Raw genomic sequence first — 20,591 nt, forward strand, 5'->3', positions numbered from 1 at the left:
GACTGGTGGATACCCTAAAGTTAAAGTTGAGAACTGAGCTGGACTGAGCTAAGTCAATGGACTTACTTGAGAAAAAAAAAAAAAAATGGAATCGGTATTTGATAAAATTATTTAAGAAATATGTATATTTGTACATGAAAAATCTTTGATAATCTGATATGATAATATGAGTAACCAAATGTTTAGTCATTAAACAATTAATAAATGTGTTGAGAATCTATATTAAATGCAAACACATACATATATATATTATTTTAGCATATGTTATTTACTAAATACTTATTTGCTACGTTTCCATCACTCCGCTCATATATGTATGAAAAAGACTGAGGGAAAGAGACAGGGTTAGATGAACTCTCATTTGCGAAAAATACATTTGTTATATTTAATAGAATTGATACGGGTTTATCTGTCAATCAGAAAGAAAACGGACAGCAGAAAACAAAACAAATTAACCACGGCGGGGGAAGACTGTTTGCTTGACCTGTGACTTAACCTTTTCATTCATCAATGCATTTAGCAAACAGAGAATCCCATACATTAATTTTATTTGCCAATTTCAAGTGTCCGGCATCATCTAACAACAGACAATGGACCATTGTTGCTCGTTGTTGCTTCATCTCGCCCCCTCGGAATTCATGATATCCAGTCGGCATTCATCTTGATCGACCTGAGTGACACTTTTTGTACCGCACCAAATTCAATTTGCTTTATTGATAACACACAATGAAAGGCAATACAAAACAGTAATAAAAACAAATATTCTACAGTGAAGAGACCCAACTACGAATGGATACCCTACCCAAGCAATGCTTGAATCAGCATTTAAAAGTCGCACATCTGCAGCCAATAAAATCATTCATTTAACCAATCACGTGGTCAATCATTCAGTCATTCAATGAGTTTAAAGATTATGAAGACATTCAGTAGGTCCATCAGTCATAAGGGAAATTAAGTCAATCAATACTTGATTGAATATGAAAACGCTATCAATCACCCATCCGACAATGAGTTAATTGGTCAAGCAATTAGTCAATTCCTCAAACCAGTTGATGGGACGATCATATAGTAACTTGTTCAGTCATTGAATCAGTCTATTGGTTAATATTATTTGGAAATCGCTGAAAGATTCTTGCAGCCGATCCAATCAGTGAATTGCTCAGTCGGTCAATCAGTCAGTTGAGCAGTCAGTAGTATGTGCTTCAATTGGTCAATGTTCTATTATTGAGTTAGTCACTCGGCCTAGTACTCCAATAGAAAGCTAGTCAATCAATTATTTCAATCATTTATAAGGTCAATCAATCTATCTATAAAGTCAATTTTTTATTCACTCTATAGATCAACCAGTAATAATAATCAATCAGTAATAAATTCAATCAATCATGCAGACCATATTGCAAAATATACATATATTCAATCGATCATCTGATGAGTAATTTTCGACTAACTCAATCAGAATATATTTTAAACAAAATCCCTTTTATCCATATTTTCAAATTGTAGTCTATACACGTATAAATATTTTGGAATTTACCAAGTCGGAAGACTTCTTGCAGGACATATGCCTTATTTTTGAACAGTGTATAACAATGTGCTGAAATTGTTCAGATATCTAGGAGAAAAGGAACACAGATTCTTGTTTTCTTTATCGGATTGCGGCTAGAGTCATACATAGTAGGGTGGCTGAGAAAATTTATGGACATTTGAGGAATTTTTTCATTTATTGGCCTGTCTGGCTGTGCACACGTAATATCTATGTATGGGACGGTTGTATATGTAGGGGTGTGCGGATAGTGTTATTCGGATAATGAGCTTGAGTGTGGGCGCACGCTAATTGTTTGCCGACTCATGCAATTTGGCTTAATTTGTTTGCATTGCTCTGCTCTGCAGAGGACTGAAGCATAATTTTTTCTCATTTTGCTGCAATATTAAACAGTTAAAGGATATCAGACACTGGCTGCTGGGGGAAGTCATTGCATTTCGAACTGGAAGTAGCTGCTGCTCTCGGCCAGTCACGTCCTGTAGTCGTCCTGCGTCCTGCGTCCTGCGTACTGGCAACTCCCGTTCCCAGATTTTTAGCTGCCTGTCAGCGTTTTGTCTGATCTCCCTCCTCAAATGTAGCCGCAGACATTTGAAGCAGTGGCTGCGGTGGTGCTGCTGCTCGTAGCTGGGTGAATTGTTGGCCCAACACAAAGTTTATTTAATTTTTGTGCACTGCGCTCCACTACGTGCCCCTTTTTGACTTTGTTGATTAAAACAAATTGCGCGCTGCTTCAAGTGCGGCAGACATCCAACAAAGCAAAGCTGCCAGATAGTGGCTCAGGCCAGTTGGTGGTGCAGCGACAGCCAGACAGCATGCCTAGACGTTTGGCCTGAGTGTCAAGATTAAATTGGTTTCATTAGAGGCAACTAGTCGGACTGAGGTGTTTCTACTCGGCAAATTCTAGCTTAAATCGAAAGAAATTAAAACATCAAAATAATATGGAATACTGCCTGAGCTAGCCATAAAATTGGACTGGAATTTGTTTTAACTACTACAAAATTCCTTCAGAGTTGAGTTACCTTTATAAAAATTCAGTCAGTGTATTTCCTTCAGTTATGCTTATCTACACAATTCAAAGTGCAGCGGTCGAGCCTTCCTGACGTGGATCTCCACGTGCACTCTTAGTGGAGCTGCTGTTTCAATTATTCTCATCTATGCATATGCTGTCTCTCACGATCGTAAACCCGCTTAAAAATCATTTGAAGTGACTTTTATGGGAAACACGTGAATAATAAACTTGTACTGCGCTTAGTATAGGAATTCTTGCTATCATTGCATACGGACTGGCAGAAGAACGGATAGACGGACAGAGGAAGGGCGGATAGACGGACGGACGGCTTGGCGGATGAGTGGACGGTAGATTAAGCGATAGATTGACGGATAAACGCATGGCCGTACGGACAGGGAGACAAACGGGTAGACGAATGAGCAGTCGGTGGACAGACGGACGGGAGGAAGGAAGAGCAGCACGATGGATAGACGAACGAGGAGGCGGGAAGAAGGTTGAATGAAAGACTGGATCTGTCCTGATCTAGAACATATATTCTATATTACTTTGAGGTCAGCCACATCTCCTTTGTCTGCTAAATACTTTTTCACTTAACCATTATACTCTGAAATTCCATTTTTAATATGTTCAGTGTATATAAAATTTGACTAATTGGCTTAGGACATTTTTCTTTCGTGCTTCGCGCTTCTCACATCTCAATATGAAGTGAATAAAGCGCTCAACTCTAGCTAATTAGTTTCTTCTGGTGCACAATAAACATTGGGTTGGCTTAGCTTGGCTTGATTTTGTCTACTTTTTTCAGACACGAGTCACAAGCTTCAAATTTGTTGGCAGTTGTCATAACTTTAATGCAATTAACCCTTGCCAAGTGACCCCAGCACTTATCTGGAGCCCGGCATCAGCAACAGCAATACAACGAGCATCCGCAGCAAAGGAAAGGAAAGTGGGTTGGCGAAAAGGAAGAGAAGAAAAAATACACATATAGATATCAAGGAAGAGGAACGAAGCAAAAAGTAAATACAGCCATAGAGTAAACCTAAATATTTAATTAGGATTATAACGAAGCGAGCTTATCGCTACACACTCTCTAAATGAAGCTGAAGGGGTAAAGGGGGCAAAGGGCGGCTGGCCTGCTGTGTGGCATCAAAGTGATGAGGGAGCCAGCAAACGACGAATGTCAAAGACTTCGCGTCCTGACATCAGGCCTGCGGGCAAAACTTCCCCGCTGTCCTAGCCAGGCTACGAAACGAGTTGCTGTCTGCCTGCCGCATGCCATCCTGTGTGTGTATGTATATGTGAGTGTGTCTCGTATTGCGTTTTCGCTTATGCCGTTTCACTTTTCGTTGACTTAATTTAATTAATTTCCCTGCCCCCAAGGATCCGATCCGTGTGCTTACCTCTTGTCGAATCCTCTGCCTTGCATGACTCGCCTACTTCGTTTGTTGTGTTGCGTATACGCCGCGTTGCAAGCGAGCCAATTTTGGCCCCACACTCGCCAACATATATTTAGCCGTACATACACATATTCCACCTCTATCGATGCGCAATATATACATATATCGTCTGCTGCGTCAGTGTGTAATATGCTGTAAATAATGTAAATCCAATTTGTTGCCGCTCTTGCTGCCGTATACACTGTTCATCTAGTTGCACATTCGCTTGTTCGTTCGCTATATATGCACAGCGAGATAACAGGTCACACATATTTAATGGAAAGCATATAACTGCTACAGATCCATTGCATTTGGTTTACAGTGAAACCCAAATTCTATTTTAGTTTTATTTACTATTCGCAACAACCTTGAAATCTTCTCAATTCTTTTCTCACCAACTTTACGAGCTCGGTCTTATATGCACTTAACTTAAAGGGCATTTGAGTTTTAGGGTGGTGAAGACTTTCTTAGTTTCATCTTTATTTGCGTTTCCATGCCGCATACCAGTCAACTATTTCTACTGAATCCATTTTCTTTGCGGTTTCTCATTTTTACTCTCTTGTAGTCAAAATAGAAAAGAAATTTAGAGCCATTACTGATGCTTGATTTTTTATAGTTATAAAAACTTGAAGAATTATTTGGAAATAGTTAGAATCAGCCAGATGGTTACAAAGTCTCAAGAGAGCACTATATACTATATACTCTCAGAAAAACAGCCAGGCTAGGTGTCTATATACTGCAGTCAAAAGATAAAAGTATTTCTGAAGTTGACTGTGATATTACACCATGTAACTCTTTCCTCAGCTATGTCCATCTCTCTAATAGAAATATTTTCCACGCCCTCAATAGGTGTATACATTATTTTTACGCATGTCATAAGAAATTATGTCGGTAAAATTGGAGAGCTCTAAAAGTGTTATAAACTGTTACAGCAGCTTTCATGAATTAGTATAAAAATGTGCTTTTTAGAATGAACGATCAAGATGTTATGATGACATGAAAGAATTTTAAACGATTAAAGGCAACTGGCGCTGGATTCACCAACTGTAATGAATTAAGTTTGAGGACTAAGGCTCAACTCTGCTGGAAAGTCCTCAACCATTGGTTAGATGGAAAACATCGGAAGTTGCAAGGCATTTTGAACACTTTACAGATTCCGTTTCAAGTTGGATTTATGCAATGCTAACGAGCTTTCATCAATATTAATGACAGAGACAAATGTGATTAAAGCTGAGCTAGGAATTCAGGTTGGCAAGCTGCTTACGGCACACTCACTCACTCACTCTCTCCCTCTGTCTCTCTCGGCTAGGACTTCGGCTCGCACAGCAGCAATCAAATTAAACTTGAAGTGATTTTCAATTGGAAATTCTTGTGACGGCCATGGCAGACCGCAGTACACTTAAGTGTATTCAAATTAAACTGACGCAGGACTCACAACAATCAGGCAACAGTCAGACAACACACAGCCAACCACAAACACACACACAATCAGTCCATGGCCTCAGAATTGAAATGGAGACAATGGGAGAGCCAGGAAAGCATCCTCCTAGTGGGCCATCAAAATGAAAGGCGTGGCTGGCGCAACGACTGAAGCTTTGCTTCTTCCCTTGCTCCTGCTCCTGCTCGGGTTCCTGCCTTAACTCCAAGTAGTGACTCCTCTAGCTGCTGCGTCCTTCAGCATTCGGCTTTGGTTTTGTTCAAGTGGCAGTCGTTTTAGTGGACATTTCGCTTGTAATGCGCTGTTGTTGTTGCTGTAATTATCTGATTGTGCATCTGTATTCTGTAAATGCTGCGCTGTCAACGCAACAAACACCCGTTCCTGCTTCAACTCTAACCGCTGCCTCAACTCCGGCCATTCCTGTCTCTGTGGTGCTCTGACAACGTTTAGCGCGTGTGCGAGTTGCGCGGTTTTTGAGCTGCCGGTGATTAGATTGTCTGATACTTTAATAGGATTGTGAAAGCCCTCTCAGACACAGACACAGACCCACACACACACAGAATAGTCACTGCTCCATTGTTGGGGTTGGTTTGCGCTGTGATCTTTAAACACGACTGGTAACCAGATGAACCAGTGCACCGGCTCGTGCGGCTGCATTTACCTAGGGCGCCACCTAGCGGCGAAAAATGGCTAGGCACGCGATTTAGCGACTGTGCTTCGGGTTGTTGGATCTCTTACATAATCACTTAGAATATGCCTTTAAAGCTTGCTGAATGCCATTGCAAGAGTTTTCAATCATTTCTACCATTTATCTTTAGACTCTCAAAATACAATATTACGTGTGAATATATATATATGACTGCAATTAAATGCACAGTTACGCATTTGGCGACTTATAATTCGCTTGTCTATGCCGTTCTCAACAATACTAGTGGGTTTTAGATTGCATTTGTGCAATTGCAATTGGTGAAAGAGTTAAGCGGCTGAAGTGCTTGAGCTACGATACAATTAGAGCTGATTAGATATAGACAGACACAGACAAAGAGAAAGAGAGAGAGAGAGAGAGAGAGAGAGAGAGAGAGAGAGAAAGTATGCTAGTTGTTAGCTATTATAATACTTATTACTCTGGTACACAGCTCTCTCGCCTTGTCTGATGGACCGACAAGGAAGCGCCGTGTATATAAGCAAATAAGCAGTTAAAGGCTTATGAATTACACATAAGTATAACACAACATGATGGAACCGAACTTGGCCAGAGCTGCCCCCAGGAAATCAGTATTAAAATCGCATTATGTGCGCCTCACTTGACAATGGGGGCAATGCAAAGTTTGCAGCTAGAGGGAAAACTTGAGAGCTGTAGAAAAAAACGATACGAAAAATGAAAAAAAAAAAAAAAATAAAAAAATAATTGAAAAACCGAAAAGAGCAGAAGCATTCCACCAAATATACTGACAGCCAGAATGTTGAGCAAGTTTGTAAAACCTGCAAGCCCTGCAATCCCGGGCACCCAACTGAGCGCCCGTCCGGGTGGCTGGCTGCTTAGAGTTGCCCGGGGCATTAACCTTAAAATGCATTCGTAGTTCCCTGCTGCTGCTGGTACTCCTCCTGCTGGTGCGGCTACTCCTGCTGCCGCTGCTGCTGCTGCCGTGTGGGCGTAGGGCCGAGTGTCAGCCAGTGCAGCAGCGAAAAATGAAAAGTTGCACGTTGCCGGGGCAGCGATTGTGGTTTCTAATTGTTTGGGGTATTTTACACTAACAATTGGCCGCAACGATGCGCAGTAATTTAAACTTTTGACTCTGCATCACAAGCAACTGCCACAATAATATCAAATACAAGCAAATCAATTCGTTCTGGCATCGCCAACTTTCATTTCGGAGTAAAACAGCAAAATTTGTCTTATTTTGTTTTGTTTTCAATGTACACTAAAAATAAATAATGCCACTCGGTCATCAAGTGAGCGGAAATCAATAATTAAATAGAATGTTTAGTTAGTTCTCTTCGTTGCTGTTGCTGAGATACCCCCAATAGAATATTCAGCAGGAACAGGAAGATGCATTTTTGAGTAGACTGTGCTATCTAATTGGAAACATTTTCATTTCATATTTAATCGATCGCCATTACAGGAATATCACTAATATATAGTATATATAGTATAGTATATATAATATTGTTTGTATACGTTTTGCGGTCTTCCTTTTGATTTACAATTTATTGATAGCTTATATTATTTAAAATCTTGGCTGTCCCGGATTGAAAGGCGATGGTCGAAAATCAAAGGGATTCCATTGGTTTCCAGGAGGAGGCGGCGGCATAGGATGTCTATGCAGACTTGTGTGACCCAGATCGAAGCAGCAGGCGACGATTGCGAATAGTAAAACAAAGAATGCGTGGCGCATCTTGAGGCGGCTACAAACTAATGTGCCCTAGAGCCGAGGTTGGTTTTTATACAAAATTGTCAATCCAACGTGAATCCCCAAATGTACTTTACCAGCTGGCTTATCTCGGCTCGGGTAAGAATCTGCAGCTGTAGATTATTTATATAGATTGATGAGTTCTAATGTCTATACTGATGCGCCTTAGGATGGCAGATGACAGGTTAATGAATGAATTATTGCCAAATGCAGCAGTAAATCCATAGATACACAAATATTATGTTTGCCAAGTTGAGTTTAAGACAGAGAAACCTTCTAATAATACGTCACCATCAGAGTCAGAATCTGGCGGGAGTCCCCCTAGGTAGATTACGCACCAGCTTATGCCGGGTGAAGAACCGTGAAGACTATATTTTGTTGACTTGCAATTTAGCTGTGCTACAGGTCAAGACTGTGATGCAGATTGATGACTAATTGATTGTGATTGAGATAACTTACAACTATAGCATAACTTCTCAATGTATCCACCAGCATGACAGTTCTAGTCTGATCCAGTAATAACTACCTTCTCTAAATAGCCTCCACAGCTTAGCAGTAACTGCTTCGATTTCTTTCTGTTTCTATAGCCATGACGTAAAATCACTCAGATAATACCCCACAAAACCACACTGTAGCATTTCTCAGCCCCACACCAAAACAGCGATAGCAACTCATGAATCGGGGAACTTTAAAAACAGACTTTGCTCCTAATCTCACAGCTTCACATATACATCTATGCATGTATATAATGCGATATGACCTACTCATAATACCGAACAAGTTTGATAGAATGAAATGTACTTCAATTTTGTATAACGTATATAATAAAATATTTATTAAAGTATATTATAAACAAAATGGAATATTTTTTATTTTATTTGATTTGTTAGAAACACAAACTAAGCGGTTTGTGAATTGTTCCCAGTTTCAATTACACCATCTCTTTTATCTGTAGAAATCCCAAGCTTATATATTTATTGTCTAACTGCCAGACAGAGAAGCTTAAGAGCTCATTTATAAGGCTTCGCCATGCTGGGAGGCAAGTAAATGTGACAATGAGCTATATTAAAGTGGTTTTTAATCAATTTTTATTTTATTCGCCTTTTTTTGCGGCGAAAGCGAAATAAATTACACTGCGCCATGAATAGGGCCAGCCAACATGTAGTGTGTGTGCGTGTCTACGTATCTGTATCTGTATCTGTCTATGTGTGTGTTACATGGTAAATGGGATGTACGAGCATGTGCTTAGGAAGGCAGAGAGTTTATTAAAAAGAAACGCGCGCACACACACAAAAAATTGCGTCTAAAAATGAAAAATGCTTTTTCCAGCAACGAGCTGCGAACAGCGAGTAAAATGTAAAGCGGTTTGTTAGGCTATGCCAAACACACACACACACTTACTCTCAGAGAAATAAGCTTACACACATACATACATGTAACTACAGACAAGCGCACTTAATGCAGATTTATGAATTTAATAAGAGCATAAACACACACACACATACACACATGTCTACTTAAGCTGCAAAGTGTTAAGACGCATTAACAAACTTCTTTCTCTCATAACAAACTTAACGGCTATAACACAATTTTTTGCATATTACTAACAATAAATGTAAATGTGAAAAGCGAGCTATCAGCAGGGACCTTAACAATTATAATTTTTTATAGAAAAAAAATAAGAAATAAAAATTAATTTTTGAGGTATTTAAAAAATATATGTATATATTTATTGAATGTAGAATCAAAAAGCTAGAATTACACTTTTCCATCTGTCATAATGTTTTAATTACACAAAAAAAAAAAAAAAAAAAAAAAAAAAAAATGATTAATTAAAAATAAGTTTAGAAATTAAACTTTATTTTGTTCTAAATGTTTTTTATAAAAAAATAATATAATTTTTAAAAATTCAAAACTTTTATTTACAGTCCCGGGGGATATTAGTATTGCTTGAGAATAGACCTGTAGTTCATTTACCTTTAACTGGGATTCATTTCATTTTTTCATTTAAAGCTAAGGCTAAAGCTCACATATTTGACATATACTCTCCAGTATATACATATATTATTTTTCTGCTTAATTCGGCAAAGTTTTAATTAAAAATCAGCTGTGACCCGTTCGCAATCCCTCATTGGTTTTATTAACTTTTGGTTCGTTGCCGGAATTTGCCGCGTGTCAAGTGAAAAGTGAATTAAGGCTGATTGCATTCAAGCAGGTCAAGTGTCGAAGTCGGAATTGAAATGGAAAAGCAGTCCAAAGTCAACAAACGGAAAGGTGACACGTTGCCAAAAAAGGAGAACAGAATAATAGAATGAAAAAAACAAAAAATTGAACAGAAAGAAAATAAAATTAATTTCATTAATGCACACGTCTAGCTGCAAACGAATTGAAAGCGAGCTCGCCAATTGTGCCATGAGGGGTCGAGTCAGCTCCCGTTTAATCAGCATAAATGGAAATACAGAGCAGTGCAATCGATTTTATGGGAGCTGCCGCTTGAGCTGCGCTAGGCGTGTTAGGAACTCGTCCCGCGCCGCCCGCCTCGCCGGTAGTGCCTCGAGCGGCACCAGCTCTTCGCATTGACGCGCTATCTCCGCCAGCGTTTCAGCCTCGGCTCCCATGTCGGGCGTTGGTCCATAGGTGGCGCTCACAGCGGCTATTTCGCCGCCGAAGCGCTGGAAATAATCTGCAATGCCGCCGGGCGCATTCAGATGCGCGGTCTCCAGGGAGCCCATCAGCGCATACCGCATGCCCAATCCATCGCTGAGCACGCGATCCGCATCTGCCACGCTGATGATGCCCGTAGAGACCAGCCGCCAGACCTCGTTCAGTATGGCGTACTGTATGCGATTGGTGGCAAAGCCCTGAATCTCACGCTTCAGCACCACCGGACGCTGACCCAGGGCCAGCATTAGCAAGCGAGTGCGCTCCAGAGCCTCTTCGGTAGTCCAAGGCGCGGGCACCAGCTCGACGAGTGGTATGAAATATGGTGGATTGAGTGGGTGAGCGACAAGAATCTATAGGAAATAGGCATGGATGAAATAATAAAGTAATTTATAATCCATTCACTTCAAACCAACTGTGGGTCCCACCTGAGAACGTCGCTTCAACGACTCGCTGAAGAGCGACGGCATGAACGTGCTTGTCGAGCTGGCTAGCACGGTTTGGGGCTCCAGCAGCTCATCCAGTTGGGCATAGAGCGAACGCTTCAGCTGCAGCTGTTCCGGCACACATTCCTGTATGTGCAGCGCGTCCTGCACCAACTCCTTCAGCTGAGTGCAGCCGCTGATGAGCTCGAATTGTACCGCAGCCGTCAGGCTGCCACGCAGAGCGCCCTTAGCCTCCAGTTGCTGCAACTCCTCGCGCAGATCGTCGAGTGCCGTCGCTATCTGCGACTCCAGAATGTCGTAGAGCTGAACCCGGTAGCCGGCGGAGGCGAACAGCAATGCCCACGCGCGCCCAATGAGGCCGCTGCCCACGATGCCGATCCTCTGACCACCCATTTTATACTATCGCCAACTGAGACTCGCTGCCGACGTCGTCGTCGTCGTCGCCGTCGTCGTTGAGATTTATCGCTGTGGGTTCGAGTTCATGCCGCATACACATAATTAAAATGCCATTAATGATAATGACTTGTTGATTTTTCTGCTTTGCATTCGGGCTTGGGCATGTAGATTTTGTTTATCGCCCAGAAATGCGAAGCGGAGGAAAAGTTTCAAGTCGCATAAGAGTGACTGCCAACAAGTGAAATAAAGTGCAGAGAAAACTTTTGCATTAAACAGCTTGACTTATTCATTATTATGTCTCGCCGACGATTTTTAAAGTCCCTTGCATATTATAATAACTGTGAGTAATGCAAATAATTTTCTTTTCTACATTCTTTTCAAAACGGAGCTGCAGGGAGCCTTGGATGTGATGAGGATAGATAGATAAAAGCAATATTATAGACAAGATGTAAAAATAAGTATACCTGACAATATGGGTAATACGACCCATGATTATCATTTTATTATTATTATTATTATTATTATTATTATTATTATTATTATTATTATTATTATTATTATTATTATTATTATTATTATTATTATTATTATTATTATTATTATTATTATTATTATTTTATCATCACTTCAAGCGATGGTGTGTTTATCGTTCAAGATCCCAATTTTCCTTTCGTTTGCTTTCTTATAATTCATTCAAGTGATAACTATAAAATGTGACTGTAGTATTACAGAAAATTGACAAGGATATTATATACTTATTCCATTCATCACTGCTGTATATTTCTTATATTTCTCAGCAAATACTAATTAGAAATCTGTTTATCTTTTGTAGATAGTCAGAATTCATAATATGACGAATAGGTTTCAGTTTCTTGTTAAATATGAAATGATTCCCTTCAACTATTCCCGCTTCTACATTTCCTTTTATGTCTGTAAGTCGAGCAATCTTCGGGCTACAGTGTATATTTGAATACTATATACTAAATTTATTATCAGCTTTACTCGAATATATTTTGTTCTGGTTTTATACGAAGCAACTCTTTATGGCCTATCAGCATTCGCATTCAATAATCACTTGTTCGGCTTTTATAGACTATATAATTAATTGTTATTGCTTGACAGCCAATTGACAGCTTCGAGCAGACAATTAACGATCCCTATCGCAGCTGCCGTTAGTTCCGACATTAATTGGCTAGTTAGTATTAAAGTATTTTCCATCGAGTGTCCGTTCGATTGGGCGCCCGTCGTAGTGCCCATGCTTCGGATTGTTAGTTGAGTGCTTGGCTCCGAGATTTTTTGTGACTTTGTGCTCCCTTTTGCTGTGTGTGGGGGCAATAACAGTGGAGTCTGCATGTAATACTTTTATGCATATTTCGCGAATATTTTCCTGACATTGTAAGTGGCTGTGGCTGGCAGCTATAAATTATTGAATAAGCACTGCCGCCAACAACAGCAACAGCAACAACAGCAACAATAGCAGCAACAACAGCAATAAGAGACAGCACAAGCCCAGACAGAGACATACGTTGGCTGAATTTGGTTCATGGCTTTGCCAGTCGTTTTCATATGTAAACCACATTAATCATACGCCCCGTTTGCGTTTTCATTTACGCCAACTGACATATGAAAAACGAACAACTACAACACCAACAACAGCACCATTGACGGCAACAATAACGCAGTCGCTGTTAGGCGTTGCAGACCAGGTTAAATCAGCCGTGAAATGCCAACTACATTCAACACAATGAATGAAACCAAGACAAAGGAAAACATAAAAATAATAAAGGGAAAAATATATGTACATATATGTACATATATAATTTATTAACATATAGCTGTATATATATTCCTCTGTTCAAGCATTGTATTTCAGCTCGTTGCATTTAAATGCTTGTTAATAAAATGAAAATCAATACGAAACACTTACAACTTGCTTATGTCCTTGGGCAAGGATGTGAAATGGAGCCCACTTACCGAAGGCTTCTCTCTCTCCCTCTCTCTATTTGACAACTTGAAAGTACTCTAGAAGCTAGCAGAAATCTAAGTCCATGTGAAGAGAGTGCAGGATGAGAGGAGCTCACAGGTGCTATAGAAATTATAGGAATCAGGATAATTGAGTACAGAGCTTTAAATAAAACAGTGCCAATTTCTTATTATTTACTTATTTCCATAGTTTACAACGTCAGCAGCTTAATGCTAGTTTGGTCTTCATTATGCTAATTCCACACCCTTTTGAGTAGTTTGTTTCTTTCCTAAAATCGGTGAGAGTCGGTAGTTCTGCTCCTACTCCATTCTTGTCCCTCGTTAGCCAGGGCCAATGTCAAAGCTGCAACAACAGCAGCAGAAAAAAACAGTGAAAATAAAATGGGGAAAACTTCCGAAAAAATGAAATTTTTCATTCCGCACGCACACAAAATAAAATCAAACAGAAAAAGTGAACGACAGCGGGTCCTGGCATATGGCTACAGGACATATGGTGGCTGATATTTTTGGCCATGTTTGGAAATATTTTTCCTTTGATTTTTTTCGCCTGTTTTGTTTTGATAGGGCTGCATATTTTTTTGCGCCCTGCTGTTTGATCCGAATCTGGCTGAGTGGGGAACTTTTGTCCTTTTGCTGCCATATCTTACCTGTTTGCTTAACAAAACTTTTCCCCTCTCGCTTTCAGTACTTCAGTTTTTCCAGCTGTATTCGTTGCGCAACTAAATTACTTAAGCAATTTTTATCGCAGGACTTTGTCAGTTCAAATTGTTTGCTGTTTGCTTCAAACTTGTCGCAAGTCGAATACAGTCCCAGACTAAAATTACAGAAAAGAGTAAGAAAAAAACAAAAATCAGAAAAAATGAGCAACTTTCCTACTGCAAATTGCAGTTTACTTTGCTGCTCACGACCAGAAACCTGCAACATCATAAATGCCACAGTATTTGGCTTCGCCTCTATACAGTGGCTGCGGCATGCTAAGAGATCCTTCCCCACCCATCCCCCGCTCACTCACAGTAGTCCGGGTTATTGTACTTGCCTAAAGAGAAGCTTTGGGCCGCCAGCTTCGCTCTGTGCAAGTTTTGCTTTGACACTTTGACATTGACAATGATGTATGTGCTCACCACTAGAAGTGTTGTGTGTGTCTGTGTGTGTGTGTGTCTGATGTACATGGGCGTGGCATTGCTTTGTCATTAAATATCGATTACTTAAGTGCTGAAAACTGACTTAATAGCATGTCCTTCTGCTGAATTGGTCAATTTGTGTGCAGTTTCACATTGAATAAATTATTATTTAGTATATTTACAAGAATTTACTAACTGACTTTCATTAAAAAAAAAAAAAAAAAAAAAAAAAAAAAAAAAAAAATCACGCTATTTTTCTACTTTTACCATAACATAATTATTAATCTCTAAAATTACTCTATCTACACAGCACTCAATTCATTCTATTATGAAATTAAATAGATATTTTTATTGAGCTGTTCTCCCAATATGTAAGCTGTTATTATTATTCAAATATCTATCAAATACTTAATACATATGATATATGATATGAAATCCTTTGATTATTTTTGTGTGTATTTCCTCTTGCTCCCATTGTTATTGTTATATTCATATTTTGCATATTAAAATATGTTTGTATCCAAGAGACTCAACCCTTCATGCACTTCAGGCCGTTTGCTGTTCCCTCCTGAGACAAGCTCGAAATGCGTGTAATGTAATATTTTCCACACAACCTTTACTTGTGCTTCCCCATAAAGCATTGCGTACACGTTGGAAATATGCTAAATGAAATAATTTAATAAAGTTTCTTAATTGAAGCGAGTAATTTGCCATGCAAAAATATACCGAAATCTTGCACTCTTAGCCCTCGATTCATTAAGTATTTATTTATAAATCAATTTACGCTCAGTTGCACAATTTAATATCAAGTACCATTCTTTATTGCTTTACAATATTTTATTTCACGACATATTTTCCCATAGTTTTCATTTTTTGTTGTGCTTTGTTGTGAAATTTTATTAGGAGCAATTTATGTTGACGTGGCGAACGAGCGGCTGCAAATTTGCCTTTGTTTTATTGTTGCCATGCGGCATGCAGCAAGGACAACTGTAAAATATTATAATAAAATAAAAAATGTGTATATGTAAGCGATTTGATGTATGTTTTATGGTTGTGGCTCCAACAATAACATTTCCCATTTATGGGCAAATAAATTTCGCCATTGATTGAATGATTTTTTTTTTGTTTTTGGCTTTTGTGTTTTGTGTTTGGGGATTTGCATCTGGAATTGTCATTTGGAAATAATTAATGATGAATACGCTGTTGCTGTTGTTGTTGATGCTGATGTTGATGCGGATGCGGATGCTGAGTCTGTTGTAGTTGGTGTGCGAAACTAATTAAATATGCATGCTGCACAAATTGACTGAGCGTGTGTGTTTGTGTGGGTGGGTGGTTGGCAGGCTGGATGTGTTTAACCACACGTTAAATCTACGGGAACAGCGCGTATTTGTGGTCAACGCCTATTTTGTTGTACTAGCGACTAACGGAGTGTACTATCTCTATAGTAGCAGCTCCCCCTTTGCCCACTTACCCCATGCCCTTGCGCCTTCTAATGAACCCACTCATTGCCGTAACTGTCTATTTATTGATGCATCTGATGCGTCTGATGCATCATGTAACAATGAGAACAACTGAATAGCTGAACTATTGTGTATGGATACACAAAGCGTTGGGTATTCAGGGCCACATCGTATGGAGTGCTACAAAGCACTCAACAGGCCGAGCACTGAATGCCTCCTAAGCTACTTTCTCAAATGTGTACATTATTTAAGAATTAATATTAACTAAGCAGAAACTGCGCTGCCACCATTTGAATTATTCTATACGTATTTCATTTAAGACACGTTAAGGTCAGAGCAAATGGAAAGCTCAAGTGTGAAAAGTGATATATATATGTACATGTTGATATATAATCAATATATCGACTATTATCGATAGTAAAGTAAACAAAGAATAACAAAATATATAGAATATTAATTTTATATGAACTTCTATTTTGTAATTGTAGTATACGAGTGAGTTACTCGCCAGTCACTATACCACACAGACATATGTATATGTGTACATCAGTGACTTGCCAGTCAAAGCGCCATACACATACATGTACACACTTACTTGTGCACACGTATCAGCCGCAGAGAGACTACTTATACAGACATACTCACTGCTGATTGTCGGAAACATGAAGACGAAAAAGTGTTTTTTAATTTATGTATAATATTATAAATAAATATTATAAATATAGTACATAAGCAAATAAAGGAATGGTCATCAATTACGAATCTATTTATGCCAATTTGATAATGCTCTGGCATTAAGAAAGGGAATATTCAGAGCTCAGTGTTGAAACTTTTGTACTTTGGTCTGCTGTGTTTGCGTACGCCCCTGATACAGTATGGAAATCAGTATTTGGGCTGCACATAATTTAATTAGGTGCGCTCGCCATGATATGCAAACAGAGTTTTGTTGATTTTCTATGGCTGCCATCGTAACGGATCGCTGTGTGCGCGTGCACGTATTTTAATTGTTTTATTTAACATTTAAAATCAATTTATATTTATGAAATTGCAAATTGCCGGCAAAGGAGGCAGCTGCAAACAAACAAACAAAACACACGCGGATGAAGTCCTGTGGTACGGGTCGTATACGCAACTTTTCCATTCGCCATTAAAATGTGCGAAACATGTCGCGAAATGTGCCCCGTGCCAATTTGTGTTACCTGCTTGGCTGTTATGCAGGTAATTAAAATGAATATGCGATGTTTCGTAGCTGCTTGTCAATTTTTGTGCTACCAGCGGCCAACGTTGCGTATGCGTAATGCGTAATACGCAATGTGTATATAAATAATGAATATAATGTTACAACAGCACACAGAAAGGACGAGACATATTGAGGGAGTGAGAGAGAGACAAAGATAAATGAAGATGAAGGGCGGTGGGCGTGGATGAATAACTGTTAATTAATTAGCATGCTCTAGTGTGGTGAGCAAAATTTAAGCCGCTCCAATGGAGCGCTTCAAGTGTTTGGCTACAAATCGCATTAGCAGATTGCAAAGGGCAGCCAAAGGCACAGCCAGAACAACGGCATTTGCAGGCCGAGACCCTAACTCAAAATCCGATAGCAACAACTCTAAGCTCCAAGCTTCAAGCTCCCGATGCCAAGCACCAAACTCCAACTCCAAACTTGGTTGTGAGTGCACTTAGTGCCACAGGCTGAGCTGAAAGCTGAGTTCATTTGCCATTGCGGTTTTGTCGCCGCCACCCAGGCCATCCCTGAACGAGGACAACGTTGCCAACGGAGCGTATGATTAATTCCAACGGCAGTCTATTCATAATAGAGGCAATAAAAATACGCTCGCTGTTAACGTTTAATTGCCTGACAAATATTTGCACCGTCAATGAGTTAGGCTCGAGCTTTTGAGTGGAGATCAAATAATAAACACTGAAAGAAAATTTAGCTAACTTTTATTATAGTTCATGTGGAATGGTTGACTCTTATATACTCTCTAGTCCGAGTTACATTGATGTATGATACACTTATAGGAGTCAATCGTACCGTGGTTGAGTTGATTTCCAGAGTGTATTACCAGCACTTGCCTATCGGACTTTATTTTATTTCTGTGCATTACAAAGTAAATATATCGCAGATGGTATTACCCGAATGGAAAATCTGATCGATATATCGGTATAATATTCGCTGATTGTGGTTGACTGTGATGTTAGTTAACACTAATATCGAATGTAAGCCAGACGGGTTGCGATTGGTGTAATCGAACGTTCTGGTGAAAAGAAAGAAATTGTAAAATGGGGAAAGGAAGGGCAAAAAGTGCACTCAAGTCACAATTATTAAATCTATACAAATCAATGCGGAATGTATAAAAAAATATATTGATGAAACACAATATTTTATATATTCATATTCGAAAGTAAATTTAAACAGTTAAATAGCAAATCAAATGGAACTTTTAAATAAATAACATATATGAGCATATTTTAATCTTTCTCCATTTTTTCTGATACTGATTACATAAATACGGATGACTTCAATATTTTTGTTTCGCAAAATATAAAGAAAATAAAAAATATATTAAAAGAATAAAATCGTTTTCGACCATTTTAAAGAGAGAGAATTCATTGTTCAATAAAATAATTATTTTAAAATTTACTTTACACTTTCTCCTTTATTCGTATCGAGTTATTGCCTTCACTCTAATTATGCTTGCATTCGCATAACTCAGCTCTTATCCACTTTTCTGATTACGATGCATAATTTGTAGGCAACGAGCGCCAACCGGCGGCAATCTCCCCTTTTGGCTTGATGAACAATAAGTTTAATGGCAAAACTTGGCCCCTCACCCCCTCTCGATTGCTGTTGCCTTGTTGCATGCATTATCGGCATACGCCGCTGTTTTATATAAGTTTGACTGGAAAACTTTGCCGCTTTGCTGCTTGACAAAATGTGCGCGTTACTGAGCGGGTCCTGGAGGGGGGAACCCTGTGCGAGTACCAACTCGTATTTATATGCAAAAATCTTAAGTGAAGTATCGATTTTGCCGCCAGCTAGAAAATTATTTACAAACGAATGAACTTTCAAAGTAAAAATATAAAAACTCAGTATACTGCGAATGTATTTGCATGTGTTTGTGTTTGTGGCCTGAAGTTTTGTTTATCTATTCGGTTGGCCCTTTGTGCGCCTGGCTCGAGCACTTCAAAAGAAAGCTCGCTGGCTATGAAGTTGCGATTGAGTTCAATGGAATAGGCTGTCATGCTGCCTCCCAGCTATCCCGAGCAATAAGTTCTTTAATATCATTTAATGAATGTTTCATTCATTGAGTAGACGGGAATGAATTTGGATGAGTAGCTGAAAAGGGAGAAACAAATCAGTCTAGTATTGGTTTTATTTTAATAGGAAAATAGAATAGGAAACATTGATTAGTAAATGATATGACTACTGAGACTTAAAATCATTTTGGATTGATAGCAATTTCGGTTACATTTGTACACGAAAATTCTCATTTCATGATCTTCGAAATCTAGATGAAAATAAAATTAGAATATGTTGACCAAATGTTGAAGAGAAGAACTTGATGAACATTGAAAGTTTAATTGAAATATAATATCTTGTACATTTCCATTCAACTTACCTATGTACATTAAATATTTTTGGGGTCTATAGTTTAACTATACTAGCAAGTAAATTAATTCATTCAAGGCATTTGTTTCCATGGCGAAGATATTGTAGTTGCATGCTCCTTGAGAGGAAATGTAATTTAAATTGTGTTAATTGGATTATCCTCCATGGTATATCAGTCACTGTCCTGTTATCTGTTTACAATTGAGATCTTAACATCGAGATATAGAGTTAAAAAGAAAGAGGTAGAGATACGGAAGGAAACAGAGAGAGAGAGAGAGAGAGAGAGAGTACTGCAGAAAATAAATTTGTAAATTTATGTGAGGACTTCATTCGAAATGTATTTGCCGTTTAGTACTATAGCATTTTACCCTTTCGCGTTTGCTTTGGCGCTTTTCGCATTAATCTTTCGACTCGAAGTTTTACTTGGCTTCAGCCCAAAAAACTGCAAAAGTAATTTAAACTTTTGCTTTTACTTTGTCTAAGCGGCTTCGTTTTTTTTTTTTTTTTTGTTTCCTTGCTCTTGTGTGTGTTTTCTCGTTCCACTCAATAAACGCCAGACAAATTTTGCTTAACACTTTTGCCTATTGGCATCGGCGGCATTTGAATTGAAAGTTGAACAAAATAAATGCAAGAAAGAAAATCGCATAAGAATTTTGGATTGTTACATTTTGCATAAGCCTCTTAGGCGCTTACTTTGATTCCGTTTAACGTGCTAGCAATTCGCCATCTCCAGTTTATGGCCAAAGACGTAAATTCCCTTTTTATTTAATGTAAGTCAGCATTAACTGGGTGCGTATGCGGGTGCGGGTGCGGGTGCGGGTGCGGGTGCGGGTGCGGGTGCGGGTGCGGGTGCGGGTGCGGGTGCGGGTGGGTGGCTGCATGAGGGGTGCTTCTTTTGCTCCCCCGCCCCCCTGCTCATCCTGCCAGACACCTGCCCATGTAACTTCATGGGTTTCCTGTCATGTGTTATACGTGTTACACATGCACAAAATGTTTTGATTCACTCGAAATTGTGTTTCACTTACTTCAAGGCCTAAGCTACATCAGCTATGACAACTTGTGTACGTATAATTTCTC

At 39.1% G+C, this 20,591-nt stretch overlaps 1 protein-coding gene across 1 annotated transcript; it reads right to left on the reverse strand.

Annotated features, from left to right (window-relative positions):
• Nucleotides 1–10,187: 10,187 nt before the first annotated feature.
• On the reverse strand, nt 10,188–11,353 carry Had2 (beta Hydroxy acid dehydrogenase 2). The gene is made up of 2 exons (XM_018103599.3): nt 10,924–11,353; nt 10,188–10,848 (listed from the first exon to the last, which is right to left on the reverse strand). The coding sequence occupies exons 1-2, from the start codon at nt 11,332–11,334 to the stop codon at nt 10,312–10,314; spliced, it is 948 nt and encodes a 315-aa protein (XP_017959088.1). The 5' UTR covers nt 11,335–11,353; the 3' UTR covers nt 10,188–10,311.
• Nucleotides 11,354–20,591: the final 9,238 nt, after the last annotated feature.

Source organism: Drosophila navojoa, chromosome 5 (genome assembly GCF_054131105.1).
Source record: "Drosophila navojoa isolate 15081-1374.11 chromosome 5, UAZ_NAV_1.0, whole genome shotgun sequence".
In the NCBI taxonomy this organism is placed as follows: Eukaryota; Metazoa; Arthropoda; class Insecta; order Diptera; family Drosophilidae; genus Drosophila; species Drosophila navojoa.